At 40.3% G+C, this 12,392-nt stretch overlaps 2 protein-coding genes across 2 annotated transcripts; both read right to left on the bottom strand.

The window, feature by feature from the left end:
• Nucleotides 1-278: 278 nt before the first annotated feature.
• On the bottom strand, nt 279-4,391 carry LOC113590971 (extracellular calcium-sensing receptor-like). Its single transcript, XM_035525358.1, has 6 exons — nt 4,285-4,391; nt 3,784-4,084; nt 2,763-3,548; nt 2,282-2,506; nt 1,962-2,085; nt 279-1,458 (listed from the first exon to the last, which is right to left on the bottom strand). The coding sequence occupies exons 1-6, from the start codon at nt 4,389-4,391 to the stop codon at nt 545-547; spliced, it is 2,457 nt and encodes an 818-aa protein (XP_035381251.1). The 3' UTR covers nt 279-544.
• Nucleotides 4,392-8,092: 3,701 nt separating this feature from the next.
• On the bottom strand, nt 8,093-12,162 carry LOC118241214 (extracellular calcium-sensing receptor-like). The gene is made up of 6 exons (XM_035525421.1): nt 11,927-12,162; nt 11,404-11,704; nt 10,362-11,147; nt 9,852-10,076; nt 9,494-9,617; nt 8,093-8,997 (listed from the first exon to the last, which is right to left on the bottom strand). The coding sequence occupies exons 1-6, from the start codon at nt 12,160-12,162 to the stop codon at nt 8,093-8,095; spliced, it is 2,577 nt and encodes an 858-aa protein (XP_035381314.1).
• Nucleotides 12,163-12,392: the final 230 nt, after the last annotated feature.

The raw sequence follows: 12,392 nt of genomic DNA, 5'->3' as shown, positions 1-12,392 counted from the left end.
AGATTATTGCTCTTTTTTATTGCGTGTTCCCATACTATCTGCTCTATGATCTTGGACCTTGACTACAACTCTGATGATAGATTTGCCCCTAATAAATCTCACTGTTCTCAGCGAATGCATCCGACTTATACTCCCTCCATGTCACACAAATAAAAATCATACACTGACTTTTCATCAAGCTAGAGGTACAAATCATTAGATATAAATATATAAATAGATGTAGGAATGGATAAATACAGTAGCTGGAGAGCAAATTATTTGAATTTTCAAAAAGTCTGATAATGCCTCAATGCAGTTTAATGTCAGCAATATTATTCATATGAAAGTTAATCTGCCATTATCTATAACTCCATAACTACACATAATGAAGTGAATATACTGGAACAAAAAAAAATTGGGTGATAGAAAAACTCATGTGTTTAGCATGCATTCAGCAATGATTATTTTCAGGAAGCAAAATCAATGTTGACCAGTGCACAGGTCAAATTTTATATAACTTGCTGATCCTTTGCTGGTTGTTAACTTTGTTGTGTTTTTGAATGTCTTATAGAGCTTTAGAGGGAACTTTACCCATAAGGTGTTTCTTGGTATTTTGCTCTGGCCTAAATACAATTATAAAACACTTGGGAGCAAAAATACAAATAATCAAACCAAAGCTTGAGGCCAGAATAGCAAAAATCTCCACAGCTACAGTGAATTTTCCAGGAGAGCTGACATAAGCTGGAATAAAGGTGATCCAAACTGCACAGAATATGAGCATGCTGAATGTGATGAATTTGGCTTCATTAAAATTATCAGGCAACTTCCTTGCTAGAAAAGCAAAAATAAAACATAACAAAGCCAGGAATCCTATATAACCCAGAACAGCCCAAAACCCTACAGTGGAACCTAAGCCACATTCCAAGATTATCTTTTCCTTGTAGTGCCTTAGATTTTGGAAGGGGAAAGGAGGTGATATTTTTACCCAAAGCACACAAATAAGGACCTGTATGAGAGTGAAAGCAAGAACACTGAGTCTCTGCTGTACAGGCCCAAACCATTTCATGACATTACTTCCTGGAAGTGTAGCCCTGAATGCCATTAACACCACTATTGTTTTCCCCAGAACACAGGAGATGCAGAGGACGAAGGTGATCCCAAACGCTGTGTGACGCAGCATACAGGACCACTCAGAGGGCTGACCAATGAAAGTAAGTGAACAGAGGAAACACAGAGTCAGAGAGAAGAGCAGCAGGAAGCTCAGCTCTGAGTTGTTGGCTCGGACAATGGGAGACGTCCTGTGTTGATAGAAGACAGCAGTAACACACACAGCCATGAAGGCCCCGATGATGGAAAACACTGTCAGAACAATGGCTAGAGTGTCATCCCAGGACAGGAACTCAACAGGCTTGGGGAGGCAGCTGTCTTGTTTGGTGTTTGGCCAGAAATCAGGAGGACAGTGTATACAATCCAAAGAATCTAAAAGATCAGAAATGCAAAATCAGAATGCTTTCATAGAGGAAACAATGTCTCATGTTATTTCTAATATAAAGCATGACGATCACCAGCACTGTATTCAGAAAGTACTGTAACTATGACTTCTCTATGCAGTGCTGACGACCGAAAAATGTGTTTCCTTATTGAGTCTCATCTTCTCTCAGGGTTTCTTGTTTATACAATCTCGGGTATTTCCTTGACAATTCTATCCTTGCCTTGCTTATAAGGGGACAGGAATTAGGTTTCTGTTCACAGTGTCTTTATAATGTCTTTGTGAAATGCTATACAAGGAAACTTGAACTAAACTGAATTGACAATGTTCAAGAGGAGCATAACACTCTGTTCAAGGATTAAAAGTTTTTGGGGTGTCTTTATATAACTGGTTGGCTTCCATAACCATTGAAGAAAGCTGCTTTAGTATACAATATACCACAGAAGTGTCATCTGGTGCGTAAGAATTAGAAGGTAGAGAATTGTTAAAAAACCTGTATTGTTACTGATCTCTCCCTCTGCACATGGTATACAATCAAAGCAGCAGAGAGGCCTTCCCTTCTGTACAGCCTTCCGGGTGCCTGGAGGACAGCTCTCACTGCACACAGACACTGGCACCTGGGAAAGACATTAGAGGAAAATGCAAATTAAATAAATGCTATGAGGCTTTGAACTGCCTAATTCAGATTTTGTCTTACTCACTGATTAAATGAATCACATAATTAACAAGTTTGTGGGGGACATCAGTTAACATCAGTTGTGTGGGAGGAGAACTGCGGTATAGTGAGTGAGTACAGGCTACATTATGTAGTACCTCTGTCTGTCCTCCAAACCAGCTTACAGTACTTGTGACTTTGAACTCCTGTCCTTTTGGTTTGGATGTGTCATAGTAGCCCACTGTCACAAAATCTAATGTGCCATCTTTCTTAAACTGCAAGTTTATGAGCTCATAGAGAGCTTCAGGATCTCCATTGGCATCAAAGTTGACCTGATAACCATTCTTTGTGGTGAAATTCACTCTTTTAAGCTGGTTGTGTATCTGTAGTATTAGACACAGCTTCATGAAATGTTATGACAGTGTGACATAGTCTTCTCTACAGACAATTCCCCCATACATTGTTTGAATATATAACTAAACATTTAACTTTTATTTTGCAGCATATTTTCATATAAATATTATATATGGGCCAATACTAAAACATAAGTACATTAATACATACAACCAGTAAATTCATGATCATTTCAATGGACAGGCAAATTCTGACATTTTTTTTCTTGATTCATAAGATATATACCTGCCACGATGCGAATTTATTGGTCTTGTCACATTGTCTTTTATTACAGATCATTCCATGGATAGCATGCGCTATGGCATAAGTAGCTTTATACACCAAGTTAGTGGTGCGCAGCTGAGACGTGTCTGTGTATGGGTTCTGTAGCGCGCGGATGTCCCCACTGCCGTCACATTCCCGCAGGAACTCTGAGGAGCCTATCCGCCCTTTTAGGCTACAGCTGAACGAGCTCTCCCAAAATTCCGTTAACAGGGGCGATTCCGAGGCTTGTTTTTCTGAGAGGTCTAGAAGAAACTCACGAAGTCCTGGAATAACTGAACGGGGTTCCCCAAAACCTAAAGCTCCGGCGCACATGTTAAACCGCAGAAAGTCTGGATGTATGATCCACGATTGGCTGCCTATCCACTGAATGGGAGGCAGCGGTTGCCGTGCCAGTTCCTCAAAGATACATTTCATGTCGGGTGCATGAAGAAATGCTACTATTACCCGAGACGTTGATCTGCGGATGACGTTTGCGAGTCTCTCCAGTTTACTGCGCGGTTGTGTCCTGTAGTAGGCCTCGGAGTACTCCACACAGATCCCCTCCTCTTGTGCAGCCTTTAGGAATGCTGCCATTCCGTAGTTTCCGTAGTCAGTGTCGCTGCGCACTGCTCCAATCCATGTCCAGCCAAAATACTTCACCATTCTCGCCAGAGCAGCCGCTTGGTACTGATCACTAGGTTCGGTCCTAAAGAAAGTTGGAAACTGTCTCTTATCGCTCAGACACGCGCAGGCTGCAGAATGACTCACCTGTGTTTCCGTTAGAAGACAGGATAAAAAAAGATAGTTTGTAGTTTGAATCGTTCTATTTCTTGTTGGGAACTTGTTTTGTTGCAGTACACATGTATAACACAATAACTTACATATCATACAGTTGACAACAGTTTGAGTATAGGTTTGGAGTAAATCATTAGGATATTCAGAAGCTATTTATCTCTCAAAAACAAGAATATTTATTCTGAATATTCTGACTCTTATAGCTCACCTGTGGAATTCCAAAAGGACTGAGCATTCTGGCCATGCTAATTGACGCAGAGGAAGTAGAATCTCCTACAACAGCAGGTACAGTGGCGGCTGCCAATTTTGAACAAGAACCCGTGTCGTTGAAAACGGGGTCCAAGCCGTTTTCACACTGTAAAGCAATTTTAATTGCCATTTGCACGTCAGAGCACGAGTCGTATATCTGATAGCCTAATGTGATGCCCGGCAGGAGATCGGTTCTGTTGTTGATCTCGTGGATGGTGAATTCCATGGCACGAGCGAAGCGGAGTTGTCTGAAGTCCATGCTGCGTGGATACAGTAAGAAAAATTAAAAAATTAGGAAGCTTTTGTCAATAACAAAATGTATTATATTCACATGTTGTTATCGCAATACACAGCATGTCTACAAAATAGTAGAGAACATAATTGGCCCTAATCATAATTTCAGTCATTCTAATAAAATACCCTGCTGACTTTACTGTCCACTCCACTCTCACAGACAGACCTCCCAGAGCACTGTAGCCATGGTGGCAGCCTGGTGTAGGTGTTCTCTCCTGAATTCGTGTAGTAATGAATGGCGAAAATCCCTCCAATTATAAAATCTCCATTCATTGAAAGCTCAGGCATCTGAGGCTCAGCCCACAGCCTGCAGCTGACTTGTTTTGCTTTACATTCTGCAGGGCTGAACACAGTCACCCACAGCACTGATACAAATGACACCAGACTTGAAGTGATCTGCATGGTGGGCTTGGTGCCTCCCAGCACTCTAAAGGTCTGGATGGCTGCTTTACACTGGTTTAAATAGCCACCTTGCAGGGATGACTTGTCAATAATTGTGGGTGTGAAGTGAGCACAGGAGGCGTGGCTATTTGTTCACTTTTAATGGCTGCTGGATGGCTGCTTTACAGTGGTTTAAATGGCCACGTTTCTATGAAGTGCTCTGTCAGTAAATGTGCGTGTGAAGTGGATACAGGACCATGGGTATGACTGTGTGTTCATTGTTAATCATAATGGTGCCAGTAATGTTTATTTCTATATCATTGGTTTATAGTTGAGTCTCAGTGCAACAGAAATAAGGCTTCTTATATGCAGTAACCATTTGCTTCCTCCCAAGAGTCAGAACATAAAAAATATTGATGGTAGAAGAATTAATTTAACATGCATTTGTTTTTGTTTTCTCAAATCTTCTAAATCTCATCCAAAATAGTTCACTTTTAATTTCCATTAGTCATTTAAAAAAATAATAATAAGTATTATGAACCCTTGCTGCCCTTGGGGCTGTGTGGTTAGTATATAATTTTCAATAAGATAATTTCTCAGTACAAAGCAACTCTCTTCACTACCTTCATATTTCTATGAGCAATACACATGAGATTATCTCTGCTATAGGAAGTGGCACATGAAGGTAAAAAGCAAAGCGAGGAAGGTTTATTTACATGCCAGGGGGAAAAAAGGGAATTGAAATGTTTATAATTTGCTTTAAAAATATCTACATTTTGGCCACGTCTAAATTCTTATGGAAGCTGGTTCTAATTGTATGTAGTATAAAAGCTTAGACCATTTTACCATATTTAGTTGTAATTCTGGTCTTTACCTGTATCCTGGCCTATATGTCTATGTCCATGGATCTAAGAGATCTACTAAGTTTATGTTTATATTCATTTTGTGATTTATAGACTAATAATATCACTTTTAATTCTGTTCTATATCTTATTGGAAGCCAAAGTGTCGAGATTTTAGAAGTGGTATAATGTGCTCTGCAGCATTATTCTCAATGAAGTAGTAAGTCTAGTTGCAGTACCCATCGCAGCACTCAATTCTGCTGGACATAAAAGCATGCACATGTTTCTCTATGATGGGACATTAATTCTTTGATTCTAGCTAAAATTTTAAGATAATAGAACAATGTCTTGGTAATTGTTTTCAAATGGCTATTAAAGGTGATATCGCAGTGTATTTGAAAGTTGAGATTTCTGTATAGATCTTTAGTTTTTAGAATCATATATTCAAGATGTTTACTAATTTTGAGATGCTACTCTTCATGGAACTCTTTGATCACCATAATCTCTGTTTGGTCCTTATTTAACTGAAGGAAATCCTGCCCCATCTAGTTATTTATGTGTTCCCAACATAGACATAGACAAAGTATGTCTCTTGCACTGTAATAATCAGGTGAGAGTATATTTGCATTTCATATGCATAACTTTGCTATCTTTTGTTGATTTGCAGAATTTGAGCTAATGAGAGCATATACATTTTTTTCCCAATCTTGCATTATTTTGTTAACTAGTATGAAATGAAAAACTAAGATCTAGTAAGATCTAGGAAGTACATTTGACCAGATTGAGAATTCAGAGATCCTAGTTCTATGATGGAGTAAAAACATGATTGGCAATTTCAATTTACATTTAAAATGTGAGTTATTTGTTAAAAAAAAAAAAACACTTTCTCAGCGATATGACTTAGAACAGGAAAATTTGAGGCTGCAGGTATTTCATATATAAGCTTACATAGTTCTTTTTTAAAGTAACTTAATAGCAGCTGTTTTTAAATATTTTGTACTTGTCAATGAACTACCCATGCGATGCTGGTTAAACTTTTATTGGGACAGTTAAATAGCATGAAGGGATTTTCGGTTCGTGGGTTCGCTCCTACTAGTTAACAGCTCTCATTAACACTCTTCTATCTTTCTCTTAAAGGTTTTCTTTGCTATTGCCTCTGATTGTCATACTATAGGACTGGCTGATAAGCACATCAACCAATACTTTGACAATTTCCCCTTTAAGATATTGTTCTGTTTACAGAATAATTACACATCTCTCTAGGTTACTCCCTATAATTACATCTCTCTCATTCCCTAGAGAGGCTGAGACAAATAATGTGTGCTCTAAGGCAAGGGTGACTGACTTACAGCTGGTGGGCTGGAACCGGACCGATTCTATTCCTGCTGCCAAATTAATCTAATTTAAATATTATGCATCTTGTGGACTAAAATTGATTTGAAAGGTCTTGCACTATAAATGGAAAGACAGCTAGTCTTTGTTATTCCAAAAGAGGGGAAACAAGCAATGAACTCTAGGGCCAGGTTATAGGCTATTTTATTTCTCTTTGTGCATTGTATTTCTGCAAAGGAAACATTTTCTTCTTTTTTTTCCAGGACTTTCCATTGCTGGGTGACCCCCTCATCACATGAACCTTTGGTTTGATACCTGGAATTTTTTGGAACAGATGGACGTTCCTGGTGATGGCCTTACTGGCGCTTACTGGTTCCCACTGATCTTTATCTAAACAGGACAGATAGTCAGGGAGGACATACAAGTACTGCTGTTGTTAAAGCTGCCTACCAACCTGAGGGTGTGGTCTCTGCTGTGGCTTGCGTTCTTAAGGGTGTGGCCTCTGCTGTGCAGTGCCTTCCTGAGGGTGCTGTCTTCATTCCCTAACAAGCAGAGGGTGTTGATCCTGCAACCTGCCTGATAGAGGGTGCTGTCACCATACACTACCTCCTAGAGGGCACCGTCTCAACTCCATAACCACGTACGCTGCATGCTGTACCCTGGAGGGCTCGGTTTCTGAGACTCCCTGCTTGATGGAGGCCTCGCCCCTCCTGTGCCCTGTGCCATACCAACTTGTGGGTGCTGTTCTTGCACCCTGCCTCCTAGAGGGCAATGTTGGTGCATCCTGCAAACCCTATGGTGCAACCTCCACCACACCCCCTCATCTAGGACAGTGCTCATCACACCCTGCTCTCCTGGGGACACAGCAGAGGCCTGTTCCCTAGAGGATGTTGTATCTGAGACCTTCCTCGCAGGTAGGTGTCACCCCCACAGTGCCCAGAAATGACAAATCTTCACTGCAATGCCTAATAAGCAATACTCATTAAAATGCAGTAAAATCAGTTCTAATGATATTACAGAAACACCTCCTCAAATGCATATGTTCACATATATTTTACACCCAATCAAATTTTGAACATTTGTCAAGACATACAAACCTTTCTTGTTCATAGAAATATATAGATAAAAATCTGAGTAAATACGAGCTATTTCATATCTATCTATATAGAATAATAGTTAGAAAGAAACCTGTTTGAGGGTTTCAGAAGATTATCTTCAAATGTAGATATGAGGATTGTTGCCTGTTGCTGATCATATCATGTTCCATATACATACAAATTAACTCAAATAAATTTTATCTAAATGTATGTTGGTGAGGCTGATGCAATATGATACATGGAAGCCTAATCAGAACCCTTCAAATTTTATATAAAAGTGCTTAATTATGTATTTCCTATTTGAATGATAGTTTCAGAATGTTTAAGAGGGAACTTTAACTGTACAGTTTTTTTTGGTATTCTGCTCTGGCCTAAACACAATGATGAAACACTTGGGAGCAAAAATACAAATAATCAAACCAAAACTTGAGGCCAGAATAGCAAATATCTCCACAGCTACAGTGAATTTTCCAGGAGTACTGACATAAGCTGGAATAAAGGTGACCCAAACTGCGCAGAATATGAGCATGCTGAATGTTATGAATTTGGCTTCATTAAAGTTATCAGGCAACTTCCGTGCTAAAAAAGCCAAAATAAAACACAGAAGAGCAAGGAATCCTACATAACCCAGTATAGCCCAAAAACCTATAGCTGAACCTAAGCCACATTCCAAGATTATCTTTTCCTTGTAGTGCTTTAGATTTTTGAAGGGGAAAGGGGGTGATATTTTTAACCAAAGGACACAAATAAGGACCTGTATGAGAGTAAAGCAAAGGACAATGAGCCTCTGCTGTGGAGGCCCAAACCATTTCATGACATTACTGCCTGGAAGTGTAGCCCTGAAGGCCATTAACACCACTATTGTTTTCCCCAGAACACAAGAGATGCAGAGGACGAAGGTGATCCCAAACGCTGTGTGGCGCAGCATACAGGACCACTCAGAGGGCCGACCAATGAAAGTAAGTGAACAAAGGAAACACAGAGTCAGAGAGAAAAGCAGCAGGAAACTCAGCTCTGAGTTGTTGGCTCGGACGATGGGAGAGGCCCTGTTGTTGTAGAAGACCAGAGTAACACACAGAGCCATGAAGGCCCCAGTGATGGAGAACACTGTCAGAATGATGGCTAGAGTGTCATCCCAGGACAGGAACTCAACAGGCTTGGGGAGGCAGCTGTCTTGTTTGGTATTGGGCCAAAATTCAGGGGGACATTTTGCACAGTCCAAAGAATCTAAAAGATCAGAAATGCAAAGTCAGAATGCTTTTAAAGAGAAAAGTCTAAACAAGGTCTCTTGTTATTTCATATATAGAGCACATTAAAGACGGAAACAATGACTACCACCATAGCTGTAGCCAAAAAGTACTGTGTCTCTGACTATGATTTCACTATGCAGTGCTGGCCACAAAAATGTCTTTCAATTCTTGTGTCTTGCCTTCTCTCAAGGTTTGCTGTTTATGCAATCCCCTTGACAATAGTCCTTGACAGTTCTGTGCTTGCTTTATTTGTGAAGGGACCAGAATTAGATTTCTGATGTCTGTGTCAAATATTAAATTGAATTAAAAGCTTATAAGAGGATTCAAAAAGAGCAATCTTCAAGTATTAATAGTTCCTTGTGTTGTCTTTATATAACCTGTTGAGTTTTATAACACTGGAAAAGGCTGCTTTACTGTGCATGTAAGTGTTGTCTGTTGCATCGAACATATGATGTAGATAACTGATAGAAAACCTGTATTGTTACTGATCTCCTGTTCAGCACATGGTATACAGTCATAGCAGCAGACAGGCCTTCCCTTCTGCACAGCCTTCCTGGTGCCTGGAGGGCAGCTCTCACTGCACACAGACACTGGCACCTGGGAAAGACATTAGAGGAAAAATTCAAAAGAAATCATTGCCTTAAGGCTCTAATGCTGTGTAATTGAGTTTGTCTTTCTCACTGATTAATGAACCATGTAATTAACAAGTTTGCATGATTTAAATCAGTTGTGTGGTAGCAAGGAAAACACTAAAGAGTCAAGTGTTGTTGTTCTCCTGGCCTTTAGGTTGAGAACAACTGCTTTATAGTGCGTGAGTACAGGCTATAGTACCTCTGTCTGTCCTCCAAACCAGCTGACAGCACTGATGACTTTGAACTCCTGTCCTTTTGGTTTGGTTGTGTCATAGTAGCCCACTGTCACAAAATCTAATGTGCCATCTTCCTTAAACTGCAGGTTTATGAGCTCATAGACAGCTTCAGGATCTCCATTGGAATCAAAGTTGACCTGATAACCATTCTTTGTGGTGAAATTCACTCTTTTAAGATGGTTGTGTATCTGTAGTATTAGACACGACTTCATAAAAGGTCATGACAGTGTGACAGTGTTTTCTCTACAGACAATTCAGCCATACAATGTTTGAATACATGACTACAAATCATTTTAATCTTGCATCATATTTCTAATCATATAAATATTTATATTCATATAAATATTATACATGAGTCAATATATACATATAGATACAGTCAATACAATCAATGAATGCATGGTCATTTTAATGGACAGGCAAACGCCTGATTTTCATTCATAAATTAATTTTTTAACTGAGAAGATTTATACCTGCCACGGTGCGAATTTAATAGTCTTGTCGCACAGCGTTTCATTACAGATAACTCCGTGTATTGCATGCGCTATGGCATATGTAGCTTTATACACCAAGTTAGTGGTACGCAGCTGAGACGTGTCTGTGTATGGGTTCTGTAGCGCTCGGATGTCCTCACTGCCGTCACATTCCCGCAGAAACTCTGAGGAGCCTGTCCGCCCTTTTAGGCTACAGCTGAACGAGCTCTCCCAAAATTCTGTTAACAGGGGCGATTTCGAAACATTTTTTGGAGAGAGATCTAGTAGAAACTCCCGGAGACCAGGGATAACTGACCGGGGAAAACCAAATCCTAGTGCTCCAGCGCACATGTTAAACCTCAGAAAGTCTGGATGTATGATCCAAGATTGACTGGCTATCCACTGAATCGAAGGCGGTTGTTGCCGTGACAGTTCCTCAATGATAAATTTCATGTCAGGTGCGTGAAGAAACGCTACTATTACTCGAGCCGTTGATCTGCGGATGATGCCAGCTAGTCTCTCCAGTTTACTGCGCGGTTGTGTCCTTATGTAGGCCTCGGAGTACTCCACACAGATCCCTTCCTCCTGCGCAGCCTTTAGGAACGCTGCCATTCCAATATTTCCGTAGTCCGTGTCGCTGCGCACTGCTCCAATCCATGTCCAACCGAAATACTTAACCATTTTTGCCAGTGCGGTAGCTTGGTACTGGTCACTAGGTACCGTCCTCAAGAAGTTTGGATACTGACTCTTATCGCTCAGACACGCGCAAGTTGCAGAATGACTCACCTGTAATTCGGTAAGGGGAAGAAATGATTAAAAAAAGGAGTAGTTTGTTTCAGTTCCTTTTCAGGTACACTATTTGTTTTGTTAGCGGTTTGTTTTTTAAATTGTTACATTACTCATGTATAACGCATTAGCGTACATATCTTACATTTGACAGGACTATTGCAAGTTCGGAGTAAATGATTAGGCTATTCATAAACAATTTAACTCTCAAAAACATCAATATTCTGATTGCAATATTCTGACTCTTATAGCTCACCTGTGGAATTCTAAAAGGACCGAGCGTTCTGGCCATGCTAATTGACGCAGAGGAAGTAGAATCTCCTACAACAGCAGGTACAGTGGCGGCTGCCAATTTTGAACAAGAACCCGTGTCGTTGAAAACGGGGTCCAAGCCGTTTTCACACTGTAAAGCAATTTTACTTGCCATTTGCACGTCAGAGCACGAGTCATATATCTGGTAGCCTAATGTGATGCCCGGCAGGAGATCGGTTCTGTTGTTGATCTCGTGGATGGTGAATTCCATGGCACGAGCGAAGCGCAGTTGTCTGAAGTCCATGCTGCGTGGATACAGTAAGACAAATAAAAAAGTAGGCAATAATATAATTGCTTTTGGCAGTAACACAATAACACAAAGTATTATATTCACATGTCGGTAAAGCAATGCATAGCATAAATCTACAAAATAGCAGAAAACATGTTTGATCCTAATTATAATTTCTCAGTCATTCTAACAAAATACCCTGCTGACTCTGCTGCCCACTCCAATCTCACAGACAGACCTCCCAGAGCACTGTAGCTGTGGTGGCAGCCTGCTGTAGGTGTTCTCTCCTGAGTTTGTGTAGGAATGAATTGCAACAATCCCTCCAATTATAAAATCCCCATTCATAGCAAACTCAGGTATCTGAGGTTCAGCCCAAAGCCTGCAGCTGACTGGTTTTGCTTTATATTGTGCAGGGCTAAACACAGTCATCCACAGCACTGACACAAATGACACCAGACTTGAAGTGATCTGCATGGTAGGCTTGGTGCCTCCTAGCACTCTGAATGTGTGGACGGCTGCTTTACAGGGGTTTAAATATCTGCCATGCAGTGAAAACCTGTCTAAATATGGGTGTGATTTGGATACAGGAATAGTGGGTGTGATCGTGTATTCATTGTTAATCTTAATGGTGCCTGTAAGTTTGATTTCTATATCACTGGTTTATAGTTTAGTCTGAGTTCAGCAAATATAAGGATTTTGATCTG

Source organism: Electrophorus electricus, chromosome 4 (assembly GCF_013358815.1).
Source record: "Electrophorus electricus isolate fEleEle1 chromosome 4, fEleEle1.pri, whole genome shotgun sequence".
Classification (NCBI taxonomy): domain Eukaryota; kingdom Metazoa; phylum Chordata; class Actinopteri; order Gymnotiformes; family Gymnotidae; genus Electrophorus; species Electrophorus electricus.
This window is presented reverse-complemented; position numbering and strand designations above follow the sequence as displayed.

Coding starts and splice junctions, on each gene's coding strand:
- LOC113590971 (XM_035525358.1), bottom strand. CDS start 4,391: ATGAATGGAGATTTTATAATTGGAGGGATTTTCGCCATTCATTACTAC. Junction 3,549..3,783: donor GTCCTTTTGGAATTCCACAG/GTGAGCTATAAG, acceptor ACGGAAACACAG/GTGAGTCATTCTGCAGCCTG. Junction 2,507..2,762: donor ATAAATTCGCATCGTGGCAG/GTATATATCTTA, acceptor CTAATACTACAG/ATACACAACCAGCTTAAAAG.
- LOC118241214 (XM_035525421.1), bottom strand. CDS start 12,162: ATGCAGATCACTTCAAGTCTGGTGTCATTTGTGTCAGTGCTGTGGATG. Junction 11,148..11,403: donor GTCCTTTTAGAATTCCACAG/GTGAGCTATAAG, acceptor ACCGAATTACAG/GTGAGTCATTCTGCAACTTG. Junction 8,998..9,493: donor GGAGATCAGTAACAATACAG/GTTTTCTATCAG, acceptor CTGATCTTTTAG/ATTCTTTGGACTGTGCAAAA.